The sequence below is a fragment of the Scyliorhinus canicula genome, chromosome 21 (assembly GCF_902713615.1).
Source record: "Scyliorhinus canicula chromosome 21, sScyCan1.1, whole genome shotgun sequence".
Lineage (NCBI taxonomy): Eukaryota > Metazoa > Chordata > Chondrichthyes > Carcharhiniformes > Scyliorhinidae > Scyliorhinus > Scyliorhinus canicula.
This window is the reverse complement of record NC_052166.1, coordinates 45,469,448-45,494,246: the sequence shown is the minus strand read 5'-3', so window position 1 is coordinate 45,494,246 and position 24,799 is coordinate 45,469,448. Positions and strand designations below refer to the sequence as shown.

The 24,799-nt window shown below is 44.8% G+C and overlaps 1 protein-coding gene across 5 annotated transcripts in view; it reads right to left on the bottom strand.

Annotated features, from left to right (window-relative positions):
* The window catches only part of LOC119955497 (serine/threonine-protein kinase Nek6-like), a 373,379-nt gene continuing 348,580 nt past the window's right edge, over positions 1 to 24,799 (bottom strand). For all 5 annotated transcript variants that reach the window (XM_038781740.1, XM_038781738.1, XM_038781735.1 and 2 more), the window contains exon 10: positions 1 to 3,244. In XM_038781740.1, coding sequence (XP_038637668.1) covers positions 3,134 to 3,244 — 111 coding nt within the window. In that variant the 3' untranslated portion in view covers positions 1 to 3,133. The remainder of the gene's footprint in view (positions 3,245 to 24,799) is intronic.

The window sequence follows — 24,799 nt, the reverse complement described above, 5'->3', positions numbered from 1 at the left end:
ATTATTAAAGGTATTTTTATTCTGTTAGTTTTCTGCAAATCATTATGATTTAATGGCTGGCAACTATTTTACAGAATTTTGCAAGCACATGATTTTTAAAAAAATATGCAGTTTTGAACCAATGATAAAATCAATAGATACATTTTGTCCCTTGCTTTAAGCAACCGTGTTCTTGAACATGTCTAATAGTATTGCTTTACAATGTACACAGTGTTCCTATATTAGACTGCATAACTTTAATTAATGCAATGTTCAGTTCAAAGCATAATCCAATACACACATAAATAAAGAACTGCTTAAACACAGGCATCGTATAAAGGTGCTGATTCTGGCTACACAGGTTGGAGATACGACTTTCATTTGAAACAGCAAGATTGCTGACCTAGAAGTCTCTTGCTTTACCTGTGTATTGTCTAGCATTAATCATTAACAATGGTTTACAATCCCCTGCTGTTGCAGGACTAGTACTGATAAGCACTGAATGAAGCATAGGGAGACAGAACAGACATTCAAATGTCTGTAACATTCGAGCACTACGTCTTCTGTGAGTCATACCAGTTATGTTTAAAAATATATTTTAACTTCAGAAATGACCTTTATTACAAAGGAAATTTTCACATTTTATAAGATTTTCACAGTGGGTAAGCTGTCCAAATTGTTGCAAACAATTGCTCCAAACTAATCAATACTGGGTATGTTGAATCGTCCGTTTTTGGCCTGGATTTTGGGGTCAGTTGCAAAATGACAGTGCCTGTCACTGACCTCAATGAATGCTGCCCATTTCCTAGCGATCTCTGGCATGGATTTCACCTTTGCTAATTTTAATTTGAATCTTGCACCAAGTCAAGGGTATCTCCAGGCTTTCGACCATAAAAATGTCATCAAGCAGGGTAAGCAGCCAATTATAGTAAAGAATTCTCACAGACAGCAAACCAAAGTAAAATGGACTGATTAACCCACACTTTATGTGAATTTAGCAGAGAGCAAAATAAAGATCAAGACCTAACATCAGAAGCTGAAATAATATAAACAATTCATTTAAAAAGTAATAAAAAAGTTGAACTTTTATCATAATGGAAAAAATTGACATGACACAAATATAACATTAATTTTCCTGGGTCAGAAATGTTCTTCAGTAGCTATACCTTAGCACACCATTAAAATACAAAGTAATACCCTATTAACATGGCATAACTTTTTCAGGAGCTTTTAACAAAGAACAAACAAAGAAAAGTACAGCACAGGAACAGGCCCTTCGGCCCTCCAAGCCTGCGCCGACCATGCTGCCCGTCTAAACGAAATCTTCTACACTTCCGGGGTCTGTATCCCTCTATTCCCATCCTATTCATGTATTTATTAAGATGCCCCTTAAATATCACTATCATCCCTGCTTCCACCACCTCCTCCGGCAAAAAAAACAGAGACAGAGGAAAGGATGAATAAAAGATCAGATCAAAACCAGGCAGACCAGGAGATGCTGGAAATATTTAGTAAATCAACAGTAATATTACAATCTAAAAGAGGAACTTTTCATCAGTTCAGTGATTTCTAAAGATTGCTGTCTGTGGGGTCTTCAACTGCTCACCCTGTGGAGGAGCATGGAATCATTGTCAGCACCCCCTGGACATGGGTAGACGCCAGAAGTTGCTGTCGGTTTCACAGCTGTAACAGCAAGCGAATGGTGACAATTTCACTGTCATTACAACTGCAAAATCCAGGCCATTGTGTCTTTTATACATGTGTTCTGACCAGTCCGATACAGCTTTCTCTGGGCCTCTGGGCACAATAATAATGTTAATTTATCCTTTGAACTATGCCCAAGAAATGGTTCTGCACCATTTCTTCACTGAGGATTGACCCTCCAAAGGTTGCTTTTTTAAAAATGATGGTTTAAAAAAAATTTCTTTGCATGTAAAAATATTACAAAACTGATTGCAGGGTAGTCTGCAACAGATAGTGACAGAGTGAACTGACTTAGGCATGGGAAAAATGAAAAGCAGAGAAGCCTGATTGACAAATCTGGTTCCAACAGACATACTTGGACAAAGAAACATCATCATTATGGTACATCAATGAGAAAAAAAGTTCTAGTTTTTTTTCCACAAAACTTAAGCTGCAATTGTCCCGTAATCTTAACTGAAAAGATGGTTAACAGGTGACGATATTTTTTAAAAATCTAGTTACAGCTCAGTGGAAAGAAGTGGATTAATAAAATAATATGTTTGGCTTACCACAGCATGTTTTTCCGATGCGGCCAAAAGGGCACAATAGAAGCACACAAATTTCTAATCCTTTTCAATAACTAAATACTGATTTATCTTACTGGGTAGAATTTTTTCGGGTCTCCAACTAAAGAGTTGAATGCTGACCACATCGAAATTTAAGCACTTAATCACGTTGTTCACTGGGTAAAGTCTGGGTAAATAGTGTCAAATCCCAACAAGACAAGATCTGAGTTAGGTTTCCATTACAATATTGTTACTTGAGTTCTTCTCTACAAAGATGGCATATCTAGTGGGGAGGCACGATTGAAGAATGCTAAATAAATGTGAAAAGAAGTCTGTTTGTTTCTTTCTAAGTTATCATGGTAGTACAACTATCAACTTTTATGTAGTTTTTTTCTAATAGATCACTTAATTTTCAAATAATACTAAGATTACCTTCCCATTTCTGTCCATTTAAGCAAATTATATCTGTATTTTTTTATTATGCCATACCCTGACAGCAATAAGTCCAAAACTGTAGTGTGTGTACTGTTTTTTGTTTAGTCTACGCAGTTACTCTTGTGTGTCTTGCCTTCTTTACTCTATCTTAATTTATAGACAGAAGTGTATGAAATTAGAAAGTACATATATAAATATATTTTTTAAGTAACACAGAACCATGGAGACTATATCATTCCTTCTTCACTTGACCAAATGACGGAGCTTAACCATTCTACAGTTGCTAAAATCTACTCTAATAGTATCAGTTCTTACAGTGCTGTTTAGTTCCAAATGGCTCAACCATATTCCATTAACGATGCTACTTTCTTGAGATCTTCACTGTTCTGCTTCTTTTGCTTTTTAAACAATATTCAAGCAGGAGTGTGACATCATTGTTCTTTTGTAAATCTCCATACAGTTTAATGTGTTCAGGGGCTTTGCGTCCAGCCATGCATCTGCTTAGCTATTTGATGCATATAACTAACATCAGGCCGAAGATCTGGCTCAGGATTGATGCACATGATCACCAACTCTCGTAACTAAAACAAAAAAGTAAAAAAAGGCAGTTTATTAGGCAAACCTATTTTAAGTTATTCTGTCACATTCCATTTTTCATCAAAGAGGTGGGAACATTCGTCTCCATCATCTGCTAGTGGGAATGCAGTTTACTAACTAAGTACTGTGAACAATATGAGCTCCTTAGGACCATAGTTTTATTGGGAATAGAGTCCCGAGCTGAGTGAATTCCATAGTAAGCATTGCAGCAGGAGGGACCAATGCCCCACTCTTTGGGAACAAAGGACAGGGATACCAGCTCATTATTTCCAGCATGAAGAGAACAGGTGTAAACAGAATGACAACCAATAGCCGAGTAAGCAGTTTTTGAAACGGTTAACTTATGGCACCAATATGCAGTCACAATGAAGGCATCACGGTGGCGGAGTGGTTAGCACTGTTGCATCACGACGCTGAGCACCTGGGTTCAATCCCGACCCCGGGTCACTGCCCATATGGAGTTTGCATATTCTCCGCGTGTCCGCATGGGTATCACTCCCACAACCCAAAGATGTGCAGGATAGGTGGATTGGCCATGCTAAAATTGCCCCTTAATTGGGAAAAAAAATTGGGTACTCTAAAAAAAATTTTAATTCAGTCACGATGAAAAACTACTATTTGAAGGATCATTAGATACACAAAGTGATGACTTCCCTATCCAGTTTAGAGCTTGCAAGGTGAAACAGAATGATGATTTTTGGATACAAATGGCAATTTGTAAAAGACTCCCCAAAATTTAGACCTGCAAAAAAAACGTACAAATTCTTTGGCTGTGATTCCAAATTACATTATCTTGATTTAAACCCGTGATTATCAGTATTGTTTTGTGAATCCCTTGCAAAAACGTTTTTTTTTTTGTCACCACTTTGTAATTAAAGTTAAAACAAGAAAAGTGCTTAAAATTGCATTTTGGAGGGCAGCACGGTGGCGCAGTGGTTAGCACTGCAGTCTCACGGCACCGAGGTCCCAGGTTCGATCCCGGCTCTGGGTCACTGTCCGTGTGGAGTTTGCACATTCTCCCCGTGTTTGCGTGGGGTTCACCCCCACAACCCAAAGATGTGCAGGGTAGGTGGATGGAAGATGCTAAATTGCCCCTTAATTGGAAAAAATGAATTGGACACTCTAAATTTATATTTTAAAAAATTTAAAAATTGCATTGGTGATTGATTATTTTACTTTTGAATTAACAATGGGGAAAACTTTACATTTTTAACCTGACTGATTGGGCACCTGGACAGGAACTCTTTGTGAAGGAAGTGAAATTCTTTGTCCTCACACAAACCCTCAGTTCAAATCAGTAGCCCTGGTGTGAAAAACAGTAGCCCAGTGAAGGGAAACATTTTTAAGGTTATTTATCAGGGAGTGTTCTACAGTATCCACAAGCATTATATCATTCTCTGTGATAATTGTGTATTTTATTCTAGAGTAACGCACAACCTGTAGCACTGTGCTCTCATTATTGCTGAACAAGGACATAGAAGATGACTGGAATCATGGGCGGGATTCTCCCCTACCCGGCGTGACGGGGGGTCCCGGCGTAGGGGAGTGGCGCCAACCACTCAGGGGTCGGGCCTCCCCAAAGGTGGGGAATTCTCCCCACCTGTGGGTTTCTCTTCCGCTTCCGCCATGGCGGAGGCCGTGGCAGCCGCGGAAGAGAAAGAGTGCACGCAGGGCACTGGCCCGGAGTCTGAGCGGGGGGCCCCCGATCGCGAGCCAGGCCACCGTGAGGGCACCCCCCGGGGTCCGGTCGCTCCCCGCCCCCCCAGGACCCCGGGGCCCGCTCGCGCCGCCAATCCCGCCGCCACCAGAGGTGGTTCAAACCTCGGCGGTGGGAGAGGCCTCCCAGCGGCGGGACTTTGGCCCATCCGGGCCGGAGAATCACCGCAGGGGCCTCGCCGATCGGAGTGGTGAGATTCCCGCCATCGCCACTTCCCGGGATCTCTGCCACGGCGGGGGCGGATTTTTGGCGGCCCCAGGCGATTTTGCCCCATATCTGCACTTGTCTATATCTTTAACACTGCTGTGAAATGATCAGTTACTTGGGGATATTTCAATTTGCTGAAACACTGTTTAACTAAAAATCTGCTTGACTCAATTATCCTGTACAGGCCAATTCCGTTTCGTAATGTGTTTCGATTGATCTTTAACCCAAAGATATATATTTGCTATATCTTTAAGAGATGTAGCAAATAGCTCACTTAATATCAGCGACAGCCCAGTTTTGCAGGAAATGCTGACGTGCAGGAAATGAGGTGACATGCTGCCTCCTTAAGCTTTGAAATCTATTCTAAGTGATGCTTTTTACTGTAGCTAATGACGCTGCTGCACCCCAATGGTGATACAAAATTGCCACTAAAGTAACAGGTGGCCAACTTGACTACCTGAGTCATAGGCTCGATGGCCCTGCCCAGCTGTATGACCTGTCAGTGAGATTTCCCACTGATTGAAACAATGTCATTGTAACTTGACAATGTGAGTACAAACATGCACATGTTACAGTTGTTTTTCACTGAGCCAAGTATTATGAGGTCTGTTGTTATCTTGATACAGCTGATTTGATGGAGGTATTCAAGATCCTGAAAGTATGGACTGGGTAAATAGTGAGAAACCGTTCCCACTCAAGAGAACCCAGATTCAAAATAATTGGTGCAAGGAGTACAAGTGATGTGAAGATTGAGGCCTTGAATACAATTCCATTATCCATTTCCTTATGAAAGAAACTTTGCTCGGTCTGTTGTTAAATCTAAACCAAGCTCAGTCTGTGTATTCCACTAACCAAAGTCTCCTCTTTATAAATACAACGCTATTCAGTTTTACCTTTGCTAGCTGAGCAACAATCTTAAAAATTACACTTACCAAAAATAGTTTTATATTTATTCTTTGTTACAAAATTGATAATAGACTCGCAAAGGGCAATGACAAGTTGCGTTTGTTCCTGAATCAGCTTTCGGTGACACAAATATCTCATGGCTGTAGCTGCACTCTACAATCCAATGTGAAGCCTCACAATCCTTTCCACTTCATCACACTGACCAGTAAAATGAATTTAATTATCTATTTTTTTCTTGCCGTGTAGTTTAAATATCTGGCAGATAAAACAGGAAGTGGAGATGTTTTAAAATGGCATTTTTTTTTTCCTTTAGCGGATCGATTGGGGTAGATTTTCATCCCCACTGCCTGAGTGTTAGTATCACCTAGGTGGAGTGTAGAAAGGAACGCTTTGTGGAAAGAGCTATACGTAGGGATGGCACGGTGGTACAGTGGTAAGCACTCTGCCTCACAGTGCCAGGGACTCAGGTTTGATTCCAACCTCAGGTGACTGTGTGGAGTTTGCACTTTCTACCCGTGTCTGCGTGGGTTTCCTCCCACAGTCCGAAGATGTGCAGTATGTGGATTGGCTATGCTAAATTGGCCTTAGGTGGGGTTATGGGGATAATGTGGGGTTTGGGCCTAGATAGGGTGCTCTTTCAGAGGGTCATTGCAGACTCGACGGGCAGAATGGCCTCCTTCTTCACTGTAGGGTTTCGATGAATCTTTCAGAATCTGTGGATTTTTCTTCTCCATTTCAATGGGAGGAAATTATTTTTGTTTTGTTCCCCTATCCCTGTTACCCCCCATAATCTAATCAGCACATCCCTGGAAATTAAGGGGCAATTTATCGTGGCCAGTCCGCCTAACCTGCACATCTTTGGACTGCGGGAGGAAACCGGAGCATCCGGAAGAAACCTATGCAGACACCGGGAAAACGTACAAACTCCGCAGAGTCACCCAAGGCCAGAATGGAACCCAGGTCTTTAGCGTGAGGCAGCAGTGATAACCACTGTGCTGCCAATGGGAGGATAAAAAAAAATTTTAGAGTACCCAATTCATTTTTTCCAATTAAGGGACAATTTAGCGTGGCCAATCCACCTAGCCTGCACACCTTTTTGGGTTGTGGGGGTGAAACCCACGCAGACATGTGGAGAATGTGCAAGCTCCACACGGACAGTGACCCGGGGCTGGGATCGAACCCAGGTCCTCGATGTTGTGAGGCAGCAGTGCTAACCACTGCACCACCGTGCTGCCCTATGGGAGGAAATTCTATCGGATTCTGGTATTAGCAATAATTTCCACTGCTGGAGTTTCTTCTGTGTACTGCCCAAGTGATGTTACGTGCCCAGCTCATATAGTCAATAGATACTCTACTCAGCCTCTTATACTGAAATCCTGACGGTTGTTCCAGTTGCAAAATAGGTATCTTCTCTTTTGTACTTCCGAGTTAAAACTTTGAACTTCTATTGACTTAGAAATATAAATGTCACTGAATTGTCCATAGACTCCATTTCAAAACATGAGCTGAATTTACCCGGCCCATTGATGATGGGCTGGGAGTTGGGAGGCCTGGCAAAATGGCAGAGAGGGAGGAAAGCCTGACAAATTCTCGCTGCCATGTGGGAAGCTGGTGGCATTTCGCCCACGTTGGGAGGTCTGCTGCCATATTGGGAGACCATTGTGTAAAATGACCCTCTCCCAGTACGATCAAGGGAAGGCCACGTTTCTGGACATTCCCGTGACCCAGAGAGAGGACAATGGGGCCACCGGTGCTCAACTAGTCTCCCGATCTGCAGGCCCTGGCTGCCATGCCCTGGCGTCCCCAACTCCATTCGCTTATCCTCACGCACACCCTACCACTGAGGCGCTCTCTCCATGGAGCTTCGGCCTCAGCAATATGCGCTGCCATAGGTGGCGCTGCTGAGCTGCCGGCCCTCTGGTATGGCTGCATTTTAACTGGGTGGCGGCCCTGGCAGCTGCCTCTTGAATGGCTGGCACTGGAAATATGTTTTCCTATGGTCCAGCTGCCAACTGAAGGGTGAAAGGGTCAGCTTCCATGTGTGGCCTTGCAGAGGAACTTCAAGGTAGGTGACAAAATTAATCATTGCAAAGCAAGTAATGGCCGCACAGTTGACTTGAGAATGACATTATCTACAGAAAGGTTGCTGCACAACTAAAGAATCCAGGGGAAATACATGATTTATGATGATCTAATTCCACTTTTTAAGCAATTTTGTTTCATTTAAATTATTTTACCGGTGCATTATAATAGATTAGTGAAATGGAGCAGCTGGTTATAAATATATTTATGAACAATTTTGCATTTTATTAACTGTGCTGCTTACACTGAGCAGGTTCAGGGAAGTGGAAGTAATTACTTTTGTATTTCCTATTTTGCACGACCAACTCTCCTCACAATACAGATTTATCAAGTGATTAATTTAGTTATTGAGAGGCAGGCCTGCAAGAAAATCACGAGCTGGATTGTCACCCCATGCACAATGAGAAGATGTTTCCAGTGCACAGCCTAATTTCAAGCTCTGCCATGTTGCTGTTAAATTTCATTGCCATCTGTGGTTCAGTTATCCAAAGCCTGGTGTTTTGGAATCAGATTTTTTCCCTCACCCCCAGATTCACATTATGTCTTGTAGCAGTGCCAGAGAGAGTCCGGCAGAGCTCGGCAGCAGAGGGTGAAGCCGCATTTGTCCATTGTGTTGGGAATTCCTCTCCAGTTACTGGCAGACAGTGTGTGGATTCAGAACTGGACAATCAATCTCTGATGTCTCACCACATCCACTCCCCACCGACCTTTAAACAGCAATGGGAGAGTTGATAAAGCTACATCCCAGAAATAGGTTTCAGTGAAGTTACAAAATCTTGGTTTAATCATTAAGCTGCTTTATTTCCTAAAAGGTGACCATGCAGAAGGCTTTATTGACTTATTTCAATCAATATAATTTGTCTCTGCATTGTACTATAAAATAGTGAACACACTCTGCTTCCCTATCTCGTTTAAGCTCTTCCAGTCCAAGCAGACACTCTTCTCCTTGCAGTATCCTGCCTTTTTCTCACCTTTCTGCGCTTCACTGAATTAGCCGCCTCACCCTCTCATTACCTCGATCTTCATGGACATCAAGCAAAGACTCTTACGATACAATGATTGTGAGGTGCCTTTTCAATTCCCCAGATTAGTTTACAAAAGGTTTATTGTTTAATCTCTGCACTGAACAACTTCCATCCAGCTCAACCAACTGTACTGGAACCATTTATCACCTGTGAGAATACACTTTTGCTTCAAAACAAATGTTGAGCGATTCCTATTTTCAAATCCTTTCTGTAAAAGAGAATAGTCAAAATATCCCGAAATGTGACAGTAAAATAGTTAGAGAATGCAAATATTGAGTTCAACTTTGCTCACGTAGACTCGAATATTTTTGGCTGTTCGCGCCAACGATATCTTCTGGTCCCGCTAATGGCACGGGTTTCCTGGTGGCGAGTGTCATAATATCCACTCATGTATATAATGAGATGCAGACAGGCAGTGATTGACACACAGGATGACCAATGAACACACAACATAGAACAATCAATCATCAGACAGGACACCACCACTATAAAGCCCACAGGGCATTAAGACTTCCACTCTCTCGGGACCCAGATACCGAGACAGTCAGTGCACAAGTTAGTGGGCATTACTGCCATGTGGTAGCTAGTAAGTCTGGTCGAGCCAATAAGAGGTCATCAGTAGGATTAGTAGAGTGTCAACCCACAGCTGAACATGTACAGCAGTTCATAGTTAAATAAAACAGTGTTGGATCATCTCCGGTGTCAGACGTTTGTTTCTAGCTTCCCTGCATCCAGTTGCAGTCAACGTCGAACCAACCTGCCTAACACATCGTGGTACCAGAGTGCTATTAATCCTGCCGAACCTACCTCGAGTGAATCTGCAACGACCAGCAAGCGACCATCCAGCGAAATGGAGAACATCCAGCCTCCTCCGCAGCTCTGTATCTCCGGCAGCCTCGCCGCCGATTGAAAAATCTTCAAGCAAAAGTTCCTCCTGTATATCAAGGCCTCCGTCCTCGAGGCAGCATTGGATGCAGGGAAGATCGCGCTATTTACCTCGACCCCGGGGATCACGCCATCCATATCTACAACTCGCTTACGTTTGCCAATGGCGCAGATGTTCATGAACCACAACCTGAGGACGACTGTTCCAGCCATCCATATTCCAGACCTTGACCACCTCACGGTGCTGCAAAAAGTGCATCGGTCCAGGGACCAGCAGATCACGTATGATGCTCATGCCACGGATCTGCCTGCACTGGCTCCAGCAGATGTTGTTCGCATCCAGTTGCCTGAGGGAGTTTGGTCGGCCCCAGCTGTTGTTGTCAGGAAGGCCGCCCCAAGGTCTTTCATTGTTCAAATGGCTGACGGCTCCATTCTCCGGCGCAACAGGAGGGCGCTGCGGAGAGTTACCTGCCCACCGCCCAACCGTATTGCTCCGCCGGTTATCATGCCTCCTCCGGACGTCTCCTGCCACGAGGCCACCGATCTGCCAGTGATCCCACCTGTCCACGACACCGCTGCAATGCCAGCAATCCCGCCTGTCCAAATGCCGTCGTCTCTTGCTCCACCTCTGCGGTGATCGACAAGAATTTGTCGCCCGCCTCAAAGACTGAATCTATAGGCTTTACTTTTGTAAATTTTGTTCAGTTTGCCCTGTATCTGCATGATAGACACCTTCCCATGTACATATGTTCGTTAACTCACCACTTGTAAATAGTCAGGCATGTATATACCTTCACGTTCCAAAACTTATTTTTTTTTAAAAGGGGAGATGTCATAATATCCACTCATGTATATAATGAGATGCAGACAGGCAGTGATTGACACACAGGATGACCAATGAACACACAACACAGAACAACCAATCACCAGACAGGAAACCATCACTATAAAGCCCACAGGGCATTAAGAGTCCCGTTCTCTCGGGACCCAGATACTGAGACAGTCAGAGTGCACAAGTTAGTGGGCACTACTGCCATGTGGTAGCTAGTAAGTCTGGTCGAGCCAGTAAGAGGTTATCAGTAGGATTAGTGGAGTGTCAACCCACAGCTGAACAGGTACAGCAGTTCATAGTTAAATAAAACAATGTTGGATCATCTCCGGTGTCAGGCGTTTGTTTCTAGCTTCCCTGCATCCAGTTGCAGTCAACGTCGACCCAACCTGCCTAACACATCAGCGAGGGGGGGCATTCAAAGGAAAACCCCATTGACAACAGCGGGAACAGGAGGTCCCACCTCTGGCCAATGGCAGGCCGCCTCCACTCCACGAAACACGCGGTGGATTGCACGGAAAATCCCACCCATAATGTTCTCTACATAATCCCTTTGAGTTAGGAAGATCCTTGTCTTTGGAAGAGGGAGGCTGCATATCTTTTGTATTACGATCCTTATAGAGACCAATGACTGGAAAAAAAAAATTCCAGTTAAAAGCTAAAAGGACAACACAACAGATTTCACGTTTTAAGACCTTTACTATGGGCGGGATTCTCCCACCGCACCCGACCGACATCCGGAAATTCCCGTCCGTCTTTCTGAAATTCCCGCTTGTGGCGATCTTGCGGCGGGCAGGGCGGAAGAATCCAGCTCTATGACAAAGTGACTTAAAAAACTATTGCCTGAACACTTATAACCTAGGCAACTTATAATTTGAACGACAGAACAGAACTTTCTCCTTTTGCTTTTAACACATCAAAAAAATCCACTTCACAGGTCAACTTCACACTATCTCTTAAATATACCTTGAGGTTCTCTGGAACCAGTCCAAAATGGTTCTTGGCTTCCGAGGGTTTATTACTGGTAACCTTTAAACCCAGATTTGCCTTTCACGGTGAACATTTTTCCTGCCGATTTTCTCTATAGCACAAGCTAGGCAAATCTTTCAGTCCCTTTTCAAATCCTCACAAATTTGGATTTTTCATCTGAGCACAAGCTTCCACCCACAGGGCAGCACGGTAGCATAGTGGTTAGCACAAATTCTTCAGAGTTCCAGGGTCCCAGGTTCGAATCCCGGCTTGTCTGTGTGGATTCTGCATGTTCTCCCCGTGTGTGCGTGGGTTTCCTCCGGGTGCTCCGGTTTCCTCCCACAGTCCAAAGATGTGCAGGTTAGGTGGATTGGCCATGATAAATTGCCCATAGTGTCCAAAATTGCCCTTAGTGTTGGGTGGTGTTACTGGGTTATGGGGATAGGGTGGAGGTGTTGACCTTGGGTAGGGTGCTCTTTCCAAGATTCGGTGCTGACTCGATGGGCCGAATGGCCTCCTTCTGCACTGTAAATTCTATAATTCTACACACTCTTGCATGATGAGCCATAGAGACTGTCATCCTCTAGGTGCTAACTCTTTCCCAGATCCCAGCAGACAATGTTTCAGGGATACCTTGGAAACTTTTCCCTTCTTAAATCCATTACAGTAAGAAGTCTGACAACACCAGGTTAAAGTCCAACAGGTTAGTTTCAAACACTAGCTTTCGGAGCACTGCTCCTTCCTCAGGTGAATGAAGAGGTATGTTCCAGAAACATATTTCTGACAAATTCAAAGATGCCAGACAATGCTTAATATGTGAGCATTTGCAGGTAATTAAATCTTTACAGATCCAGAGATAGGGGTAACCCCAGGTTAAAGAGGTGTGAATTGTCTCAAGCCAGGACAGTTGGTAGGATTTCGCAAGCCCAGGCCAGATGGTGGGGTTGAATGTAATGCAACATGAATCCCAGGTACCAGTTGAGGCCGTACTCATGTGTGTGGAACTGGGCTATAAGTTTCTGCTCATAGATTCTGCGTTGTCGCACGTCCTGAAGGCCGCCTTGGAGAACACTTTGGAGAACTCAGAGGCTGAGTGCCCTTGACTGCTGAAGTGTTCCCCAACTGGAAGGGAACATTCCTGCCTGGTGATTGTCGCGCGATGTCCGTTCATTCGTTGTCGCAGCGTCTGCATGGTCTTGCCAATGTACCACGCTTCGGGACATCCTTTCCTGCAGCGTATGAGGTAGACTACGTTTGCCGAATCGCACGAGTATGTACCGCGTACCTGATGGGTGGTGTTCTCATGTGTAATGGTGGTATCCTTGTCGATGATCTGGCACGTCTTGCAGAGATTGCCATGGCAGGGTTGTGTGGTGTCATGGTCTCTGTTCTGAAGGCTGGGTAGTTTATTGCAAACAATGGTCTGTTTGAGGTTGCGCGGTTGTTTGAAGGCAAGTAGTGGGGGTGAGGGGATGACCTTGGCAAGATGTTCATCTTCATCGATGATGTGTTGAAGGCTGCGAAGAAGATGTCGTAGTTTCTCCGCTCCGAGAAAGTACTTGACGACGAAGGGTACTCTGTCGGTTGTGTCCCGTGTTTGTCTTCTGAGGAGGTCGGTGCGGTTGTTTGCTGTGGCGCGTTGGAACTGTTGATCGATGAGTCGAGCGCCATATCCCGTTCATACGAGGGCATCTTTCAGCGTCTGTAGATGTCTGTTACGCTCCTCCTCGTCTGAGCAGATCCTGTGTATACGGAGGGCTTGTCCATAGGGGATGGCTTCTTTAATGTGTTTAGGGTGGAAGCTGGAGAAGTGGAGCATCGTGAGGTTATCCCTGGGCTTGCGGTAAAGCGAAGTGCTGAGGTGACCGTCCTTGATGGAGATGAGTGTGTCCAAGAATGCAACAGAATTTGGAGAGTAGTCCATGGTGAGTCTGATGGTGGGATGGAACTTATTGATGTCATTGTGTAGTCGTTTCAGTGATTCTTTGCCGTGGGTCCAAAGGAAAAAAATGTCATTGATGTATCTGGTGTTTAACGTCGGTTGAAGGTCCTGTGTGGTGAGAATGTCTTGTTCAAACTTGTGCATGATTTTGGCATATTGAGGTGCGAATTTGGTCCCTATGGTTGTTCTGTGCGTCTGGATGAAGAACTTGATGTCGAAGGTGGAATTAAATGAGTTTAATGCATATTGTCTCCTAGTATGAACACCTCACATCTTCTTTCCAGCAAAACAGCCAGTGGCGTGCAGAGGTCTGGTGATGCCCGGGGCAAATCTTGATTGTATGCCCCAAAGACTCAAGTATAAGGCCTAATATACTGAGAAATATTATGAGAAAGGAAAACATTTTGAATATATAAACACAGATGAAACATGAAATAAACGCTTTATTCGATTTTAATATAAATCAATCAAATTTATTAAGTTATTTTCCCCAAATGATACCTCCTGTCACAAAACACCTGAACTACTTCACTTTTTACATCAGCTGTGAGAAATTCTTTTTCAATGCTTATTAAAGCCAGGTTGGTCAGTCGCTCCTGTGACATAGAAGACCTCAGATATGTTTTTATTAATTTCAGTTTTGAAAATGACCTTTCACAGCTTGCGACTGAAAATGCGATTGTAAGCAGTAATCTGTATGAAGCACACAGCGTCGGAAAGACATCCCTCCCATACTGCAGTAAAGACTCCAGAGCATCTTTAGGATCAGGGGGAACTCTATTCCCTCCAGCTCGAAGGAGCATCACAAAATCAATAATTTTGTCATATAACTGAATTGCAACCACATCATTGTCATAATAATTTGCAAAGTCTGAACATTCCTTTTTTAATTTCTCTCTTTCTTGTTCATCTTCAATCACTCCTGAATTCAAGTTCAGAAGAAAAGAAAATCGGTCACTGAGTCTTTGAAGACGGACACTGCGGTCTTCAATTTCAGTTTTTAATCTGTTCACAATCTCTACCATTACTCTATTCATTTCTTCTTGTGCCGTCAGTCCACTATCTCTTGCTGACTCTCCAGGCATTATTCTTCTTCTCCTTGTTCGTGCAATTGGTATTCCCCAATTTTGACAATATTCATTGGCTAAATCTATTGCATTGTGGATAATTTCGTCATTCTTCAAATTCAAGATATGAATAAGTCCTCTCAGATCACAAGAAGCTTCATGGAACCCCATTTTCGGATCCTGCAAACGTTTTGAGACTTTATCCACTGATGATAAAACTGAGTACCAAAAATTTAATAAAGCTATAAACAGGAACTGTTGAATAGAGTTCAGTAGCGATCCTGCATCAGATTTAGTTTCCCTTGAAAATTCTCCTTCCAGCAGGTGTTGAAGGCTTGCAATAACGTTGTCACACTCTTCGTGGATTACTTGCACAGCATCATGGCTGGAACTCCATCTTGTGTCACACTGTCTTTTCACAGTCCGAGTGACAAATGATTTTAACACTTCCCAACGAGAAGTAGATGAAGAAAAAAAAGTAGAGTTTTTCTAGAATGCCAAAAAATGCAACAACAACAGGTTGCACCTCACTTGCATGGACACAGGACAAATTGAGGCTGTGGTTCTCGCAGTTCACAAACACAGCTTTTGGGTTAACTTCAAGAATTTTTTGTTGAACACCTCCTCTCACTCCAGCCATAACTGCTGCGTTATCATATGCTTGACCACGACAGTCATTCATGGAAATTTTGTCTTCTTCCAATTTTTCCTGAATTTTATTTACCAGGCTGACTGCATCTTTCTTGTTGACTTGAAAAAATCCCAGAAATGTCTCCTTTATTTCTACTTTTCTGTTTTCATCAATATGAACGTAACGCAGAATTTCAGAAACCTGATCTTCATGGGCAATATCTGGAGTTGAATCCAGCATTATGCTAAAATATTTTGCGTCCTTAATTTCGGAAATTATATTTTTCTTGACAGTTTCACCAAGAAGATTGATTATTTCGTTTTGAATTCTGTTGGACAAGTAGGTGACACTTTTTGGTTTCTCTTTCCCTCTCTGCAAGTGTTTTGCTAAGATGTCATCATATTTGGCCAAAAGTCTGATTGTTGCTAGAAAGTTTCCTGTATTTTCACTGACTGTCTCCCCTGGCTCTGATAACCCAGATATTCCTTCTCCTCGATGTCCACGATAGGCCAGATTCTGTTTTGCCAGAAAGGATATAACCTCGACAATCCGTTCAGTTATAGCTTTCCATCTTTTCTTTTCAGCAGACATTTGCTGTTGAAGTTCAGCATCTATCGTAGTTGAATGATGGAGTCGAACTACAAGGTTCAGGTATTCCCTCATGTGAGCTCTATGAGAAGGGCTTTTCTCATGGTCAGGTATTGTTGGATTTAATTTTCTCCAAGTGGAGAAACCGTCTTCCTTTCCAAAGTTTGACACAGACAACAAATGCTCCTTTGAAAACAAAAAGCAAACAAAACAGTAGCATGCTTTCCGATATGGAGAGTATAACAACCATTTTCTCTCCACAATTTCTCCGTTTGTGGAAACTTTATCAAACCACTGTTTGGAAAATGATCTCCCATCCTTCTCAGCAAATGGACCACTTTTATTCTGATATCTTTCAGGGCCATGTTGTAATATTGTCATCTTCAAATGATCTGGAATTGGTTTCTTCAAACAGTCAAAATCGCTTCTTTGCAAAAATATGCAAATATCTTCTTTATTTTCTTCACATGGATCATCATCCTGACAACGAGACTGAGGAGAGAGAGTATTATGTTCTGACCGAGCTGAATCCGTATCAGAAAAATCCTTCTCTGCACCCACATCATCTTTTACTTCTCCAGGTTCTCCTACTTCTTCTTTACTTCTTTTTATCCATGCATCTAATGCCCCTCTTTGATGGGACTCTTCTTCGACTCTGGCCCTCTTTTTTTTCCTGTTCTGTGCTCCACTCGGTTGTACACGAAATACTCGTAACATTTCATTTTCTATCTCAAAAACCGTAAGACGCATGAGAAAATGGGAAGAAAATGGTAAACAATCGGTCAGTTGCAGACAGATAAACCATATTTCATTTCTTTGTTCCTTCGTATCAAATTATTTCACACTGATTCTCCACTGATAATTTTGTGCAATTTATATCATAGACTTGCAAATTAGTGGTATCTGTATTCGAATATTAGCATGTTAAGGAATAAATGTCTCCTATTCCGAGATTAAATGCCATAGCAGTCCTCTGATCATCCAGGCTTCACTCTTACTACATCCCACGTAAATATTTCATTAAATATCGCCAAAAAACCTATAAAAACCGTAGTTGCACCTGTTCTAGAGCTATTCACTGACCTGAGTAGGTAAAAGAACTAATCTAGATGCACAAAAAGCTGAAGAAAAGACGAGTTATGACTCGAGGAAACGCAGAAATGAACAGCCACGTCTGCTTGTTGCTTTTGATGGTTGCACCACGTACATCATGCGCATGCGTGTGGGGGGGATGGGGAGAAGGACCATTTTCTCTAGACAGAAAGGGTACACCATGTTAAAGGAATAAAGGGCTAACAACTGCCTCTGCAGTGTGGTGAACCTTCAAAAATTGATTTATCACCGCTGAAATTTTAAAATTACTATCTTATTTCCTTCTCTGGGGCAGCACGGTGGCCTAGTGGTTAGCACAACCGCCTCACGGAACTGAGGTCCCAGGTTCGATCCCGGCTCTGGGTCAATGTCCGTGTGGAGTTTGCACATTCTCCCCGTGTCTGCGTTGGTTTCGCCCCCACAACCCAAAAAATGTGCAGAGTAGGTGGATTGGCCACGCTAAATTGCCCCTTAATTGAAAAAAATAATTGGGTAATCTAAATTTTTAAAACAAAATTTTTTTTATTTTTTTTAAATTTTTTTTTTTCCTTCTCTGATTGGATGCCCCCATCCAATGGATGCCCGGGGCCAATGCACCGTCGGCCCCCCCCTCTGCACGCCACTGAAAACAGCGCATGCCTCCCTTTAATCGTTAGCTCCGATACCCAGGCCTGTTATTCGCCTCACTTCAGAACAGTCATTTAATCCTCTTCATTTTACCCTAAACTAAATACCACATCACAAAACATGACAATCTTATAAAACCTCATCGTTGTGACATCTTCTAATGATTTGAAGGCTGGAACGAAGTCCAGGGCACCATTGATGACTGACCCACAAACTTGGCTAATGATCAGGACATGGAAGAGTACATTTTATATGCTGGACTTTACCAGGTATAAGGCAAACAGTACAAGCTCATTGTGCACTCTGAGGTAAGAACACCATAGCATACTGGGAAAAAAATGGAGAAGTCTTTTGAGGCGAGCTCAGGTATTGGCCCTGCCTCGCTCTTCCAAGTCACCACAAATGACACAAAAATATCTAACGCTAGACCGAATTTACACTTTAAATTTCAAAAAATAGCAAAAGAATAAGTGAATAGTCGTGGACATGCAAACAATTCTATTCGAGCTTCTTATTTGATGCAAAATAATAAATAGTTCATGGCTGTAGTATTAAAATTATTTCCTCATTAACCACAAAAGTCACTGGGATTGACATTCATCCCACTTGATTCTATATAACTGCAAGTTAATTATTAAAATTCAGTCAAGGGATGTGGACGTCGCTGGCGAGGGCAGCATTTATTGCCCATCCCTAATTGCCCTTAAGAAGGTAGTGGTGAGCTGCCTTCTTGAGCTGCTGCACTCCATGTGGTGTAGGTACACTCACAGTGTTGTTCGGGAGGGAGTTTTGACCCAGCGGCAGTGAAGGAATGATGATATATTTCCAAGTCAGGATGGTGTGTGTAGGGGAACTTGGTGTTCCCATGCATCTGCTGCCCTTGACCTTCCAAATGGCCATGGTCAAAAGTTTGGAATGACCAAATGAGTAGCTGGACAATAAGTAGCAGAGACCTGGGGCTGGATTCTCCGTTTGCCGACACCGAAATCGCGTTTGCCGACGAGCCGGAGAATCCAAATCCCTGACAGAATCCGGTGCGGCGCTGCTTTTTCGATGCTCCGCCCCCTCCAAATCGCAGACTCGCAGAGCTCACCGGGCCACGTATCCAGGCCTGAGGCCCACCCCCCCGATGCTCTGCCCCCTCCAAAGCGCAGACTCGCAGAGCTCACCGGGCCACGTATCCAGGCCTGAGGCCCACCCCCCCGATGCTCCGCCCCTCCAAAGCGCAGACTCGCAGAGCACACCGGGCCACGTATCCAGGCCTGAGGCCCCCCCCCCCGATGCTCCGCCCCTCCAAAGCGCAGACTCGCAGAGCACACCGGGCCACGTATCCAGGCCTGAGGCCCATCCCCCCGATGCTCCGCCCCCTCCAAAGCGCAGACTCGCAGAGCACGCTGGGCCACGTATCCAGGCCTGAGGCCCACCCCCCCGATGCTCCGCCCCCTCCAAAGCGCATACTCGCAGAGCACACCGGGCCACTTATCCAGGCCTGAGGCCCATCCCCCGATGCTCCGCCCCCTCCAAAGCGCAGACTCGCAGAGCACACCGGGCCACGTATCCAGGCCTGAGGCCCACCCCCCTGATGCTCTGCCCCCTCCAAAGCGCAGACTCGCAGAGCTCACCGGGCCACGTATCCAGGCCTGAGGCCCACCCCACCGATGCTCCGCCCCCTCCAAAGCGCAGACTCGCAGAGCTCACCGGGCCACGTATCCAGGCCTGAGGCCCACCCCCCCCGATGCTCCGCCCCCTCCAAAGCGCAGACTCGCAGAGCTCACCGGGCCACGTATCCAGGCCTGAGGTCCACCCCTCAATGCTCTGCCCCCGACCAGCCAGGTTCCCGACGGCGTGGGTCTCTCACGGTCTCACCCCTTGGGAACTGAGTGTAGCGGCTGCGGACTCAGTCTGCCATAGTGGGATTTGAACCCAGGTCTTTAGAGCATGACCTCTGGTTTACTAGCCCAGTGAGAAAACCACCTCCCCCTACCAAGCATTGTGATAAAATGATTGAAACTAGGTGTTTCAGGCTGTGAACAAAATTCAAATAACTGGCAGGGAATAGAAAATATAAACTAGAAATGAAGGTAATGTAAAGTGAAATGTGAAAGGGAAAGTGCAGATCTGTCAAAAGTCATTGAGAGAATATTTCAAATGAAGCTAGTAAAGAGGAATCTGAGATTACATAAAGCACACAGATTGCTCGTGGTAATCCCCAGTGAGAGTTACAGTGCAAATATTATACCTGCTTTCTAAATCCAAACCCTGGGAAGATTGCAAGAAAGATTTGTTAATGAGACAATGGGATCAAGAGTTCTGGAACATACGAAATTGTAAATATATTTCCCATAAACAAAGGGGGAAATAAGAAACAGCAAGAAAACAGTTGTGACACCAAATCAGTGCGAAATTTGCTTTAAAAATACAGGAATAATGTTCAATCAATTAAGAAGGCCATTTTAACACCGCAAAACCGTTTCTGTGAAATGTTTGAATTTTGCTTTTGTTTATTTACCTCATAATCCCGGATAATTTGTAAGGTTCAAAGCACTTCAGGTTTTAAGGTCTTACGGTGTGAGTTTACATGGTTCCCATGGAACGTATGTGCTTCTTAAGTGGTTTAAGAGGTGGAAATAGAATAGAATAGAATAGAACAGTACAGCACAGAACAGGCCCTTCGGCCCTCGATGTTGTGCCGAACAATGATCACCCTACTCAAACCCACGTATCCACCCTCTACCCGTAACCCAACAACCCCCCCCCCCCCCCCCCCCCCCCCTTAACCTTACTTTTTAGGACACTACGAGCAATTTAGCATCTCCAATCCACCTAACCCGCACATCTTTGGACTGTGGGAGGAAACCGGAGCACCCGGAGGAAACCCACGCACACACGGGGAGGATGTGCAGACTCCGCACAGACAGTGACCCAGCCGGGAACCGAACCTGGGACCCTGGAGCTGTGAAGCATTTATGCTAACCACCATGCTACCGTGCTGCCTATATTTATATAGGATAGATGTACGTGTTCTGAATTTCATTGGGCATGAGTGTAATATCCCGCATTGAACCTACGGGGTGGGGGAATGTTTGTCTTCCCCGTGCTCCTTGCGGAGTATGAGCTCCCCCCGCTAGGGGGTGGGTTATCTCTATTAACCAATGTATAGAAGGTCGGCCAGTAAGGCACCTAGCATGAGGAACCCGGTAGGGATCTACCGGGCAGTGTACATGTAGTTTGTGTAAATAAAACTTTGTTTCTTATATTTGTCGGTGTGGCCTCCCCGTGCTCTTATTAAAATGAGGCAAACCGTACAAGCTCACTGTGCATCTTTTCTGTAAGGTGAGAATATCATAACATACTGGGACTAACAGAGGAGCAATTTTAAATTACCTCAGCTACTGGCTCTACCTCGTTCCGCCAAAGAATCCGCCTTGCCTTTGAAAGACACCATACGTAACACTGGACCTTATTACATTTCTTGAATAGTAAGTGAACAAGTCAATAATAATAGACATGAAACATGTATTATTCTAGCTTCCTTATATGGCACAAAATAATGAAAAGCTCATGTCTGTGGCGTTGAAAACTGTTTTCTCAATAACTACAATAATCTGTTGGAATATCTTTTTCTTCTCAGAAATTCCAGTCAAACATCAATTTTTTTGAAGATTCTAGATCAAAGTTTCAGATTTGAAAAGCACAGCAAATTTTGTTTTATTTATTCAAAGGATGCAGGCATCGCTGGCAAGGCCCATCCCAAATAGCCCTTGAACAGAGTGGTTTGCTTGGCCACTTCAGGGGCCAGTTAAGAGTCAACCACATTGCTGTCGGTCTGGAGTCTGCAGACCAGTTAAGGACAGGTTTCCTTCGCTATCCAGGTGGGCTTTTACAACAAACGATGATACATTCATGGTTGACGTTACTGAGCCTATCTTTCAATTCTAGGTTTGTTTTTTTAATTAATTGAATTTAAATTGTGCCAGTTGCTGAGCTAGGATTTGAACCCATGTCCCTAGAGCCTGGGCCTCTGGGTTGCTAGCCTAGTGACATTGCCACTACGCACCCCTTCCGCCAAGCTACATATTGGCTACATATCTACTCTTGTACTTCTCTCAGACTGTTTGCTGGGAGTGTAGTATTCACACTCCCAGCAATGTGATTGCTCTCTTTTGGTTTTTACGTTCTACAAATGTGAATTCAGTTGAAGAGATTTCTAAGCTGTTGTCCCTCCTTACTGCTGTAATTAATTCCCTGATCACAATTGCGATGCCCCCTTCTCTTTTACCTCGCAGCCTATCTTACCTGAAGATTAATTTCTATATTTCTATGTGACGTTGCACCCACCCACCAAAAAAAACTCCCTGGCTCTTTCATATGAAATTAAAAATGAAAATCGCTTATTGTCACGAGTAGGCTTCAACGAAGTTACTGTGAAAAGCCTCTAGTCGCCACATTCCGGCGCCTGTTCGGGGAGGCTGGTACGGGAATCGAACCGTGCTGCTGGCCTGCCTTGGTCTGCTTTAAAAGCCAGCGATTTAGCCCAGTGTGCTAAACCAGCGCCGCACCTTCCCATCCAAAGAGTAATCATTGCTCTTTTTCACCAAGGTGTATCATTTCACATTTAGTACTCCATCTGTCATATTTTCTTTTTTTCTTTCTTTCTTTCTTGTCTTATAGTTTATTTTTGGTTCTCAAAATTAAGATACTTGAATAGCCTGAGTGGTTCATTGGTAAAGAGTAGATGAAGGTTCATGTACGTAAGGTCTTCAGTTCTCTCCCCATCTTGCACATCTTCCCCAAAGATACCGGTTCTGGAGCAGCCCACTGTAACCACCTTTCACCTGTGCCATGGATTTGACATCCTGCCTACAAGCAAGTATGGTTAGACCAAGGCTAATGGGTAACTCGGGAATTAGTAAACAGGGTCACAGCAGTTTGAGGGATACAGGCGAAGAAGGTCCTCTGGTCAGCCAGCCCCAGTTCATCTCTTTTTTTTTAGAAAAAAGGCTTTATTTCTTTATTTAAAAGATGAAGTTGACTGTCATGGCCCATGGTGCAGGTCAACTCGAAACTGTAAAGAGTAAAAGACTTGGGGCAACAACAACTTGCAATTGTACAGCGCCTTTAACACAGTAAAGAACTACAATGCACATCATAGGAGTGTTATCAAAGAAAATATGGCACCGAGTTCCATGAGGAGGTATTGGTGCAAAAGACCGGGGGCTGGATTTCTGCAGACCCGCGGCAAAATCGGGTCCAGCGCGGGGGCGGAGAATCCAATTTCACACTGAAATCAGGCCCGGCGCCGGTCCGGCGATTCTCCGGTTCCAAGAATCGGCGTGATCACGGAGTACTCCGCGCGGCTGGGGGCCCACTGACAGAGGTCGCCCAGTGATCCTCCGCTCCCGACCGGCCGAGTTCCCAATGGCCGGTCGGGATGCTCGGGTGGCGGCTGCAGGGGATCGGACACCGAGGGAAGGGGGCGGCCTTATAGGTGGCTGGGGGACAGATCCGCGTGGTCAGATGCTCGTGGGGGTCTAGTTTTTATGTGTGGCTCCGCAGTCCGAGTCCGCCATGGCACTCGGCGCAGCCGCTGGAGGCCGCCAGTGTGCGCATGCGCGGAATCAAAACCGTGCGGGAAGTACGGGGCCCGTATCCGCAGCTATAGCTGTGTGAATTACTCTGGGTCCCTGCTAGCCCCCAGGTCATTGAATCAGCTCATCTTTTTTGCAGGAATCTCCAGAGTAAAACTCCAGTGTTTTTACGCCGGCGTGGGGACATAGTACCAATTTGGGAGAATCTAGCCCCAAATGCTTGGGCAAAGAGGTAGGTTTTAGCGGGCGTCTTAAAAGAGGAAAGAAAGGAAGCGATGTGGAGTGTTTTCATGAAAGAATTATAGAGTGCCTTGGTAGCTAAATCAGAAATTAGTCGTTAGTTGACGCTGATGTTTAATTTAAAAAGCCTAAAGTTTGTGAAAGGGAAAGAAACACAGAGGGAAGTAAAGTTCTGCACAGTTCTGAAGCTGTAGGCAGGAGCTACGTTGAGTAGGAGACGGCACGATGGGCCTTCACTTCAATTCAGGGAGGAAGAAGTTGCTCCCGTCCCTGTCACCCCCACACAATGCTGTATGTGTGTTGGATGCCCAGTCAGTATTGCTGCAACTTGGAGAAACATCAGTGGTTAGTTTAACACACCTGTAGAGCCATTCCTGTCGCACATGGACGGATTTGGTCTGCTCCATACCGCAGGCTTCAAATCTGCCCAAATTAAAGGAAAGGTAAGAATTCAGAGTCAGAGCAAAGAATGGAAGGAGGCAAGAACTCAGGAGTTCCACTTTAAGAAGGGGAGAAAGGGCAATCAGAAACACAATGCACAACCATAGTGGTTGTTCTTTCCTTGTTTCCAGAATGATGAACCTTAATTTCAAATAAACCTGGGGACCTGTGGGATCCGGGTTCAAATCTCACCACAGCAGATGGTGAAATTTGTATTCAATAAAATCCTGGGGCTGGATTCTCCGATTTTGAGGCTATGTCCCCACGCCAGCGTGGGAACTGTGGCATTTTACGACAGAGAAAATGGCGTAAAATGGCCATCGATCCTCCGTTTGGCTGGGGGCTAGCATCCAGGCAGCGTAGAACACCTGGCTCTCGGGGCCGATATGGCCCGGAGAATTGCAGGGTCCGTGGACACGCATGCACACAGCGGCGGCTTGCAGCGGCCGCGCCATGCAACATGGTACCGGCCGCTCGCGGACCCAGCCTGCAAAATAGTGCTCCCACCTTTGGCCGGCTCGCCTGTCCCGGACCCCCCCCCCCCCCCCAACAGTGCCCCCAGCATCTGGCAAAGTCCCCACTGCCCGCGGATCGGCCCTCCTCCTCCGACTGTGGCGGCGCTGGACTGAGTCTGCAGCCGGCACGCTGAGTTCCCGACAGATGAGACCACACGCGACCGTCGCCGTCGGGAACTCGACCGGTC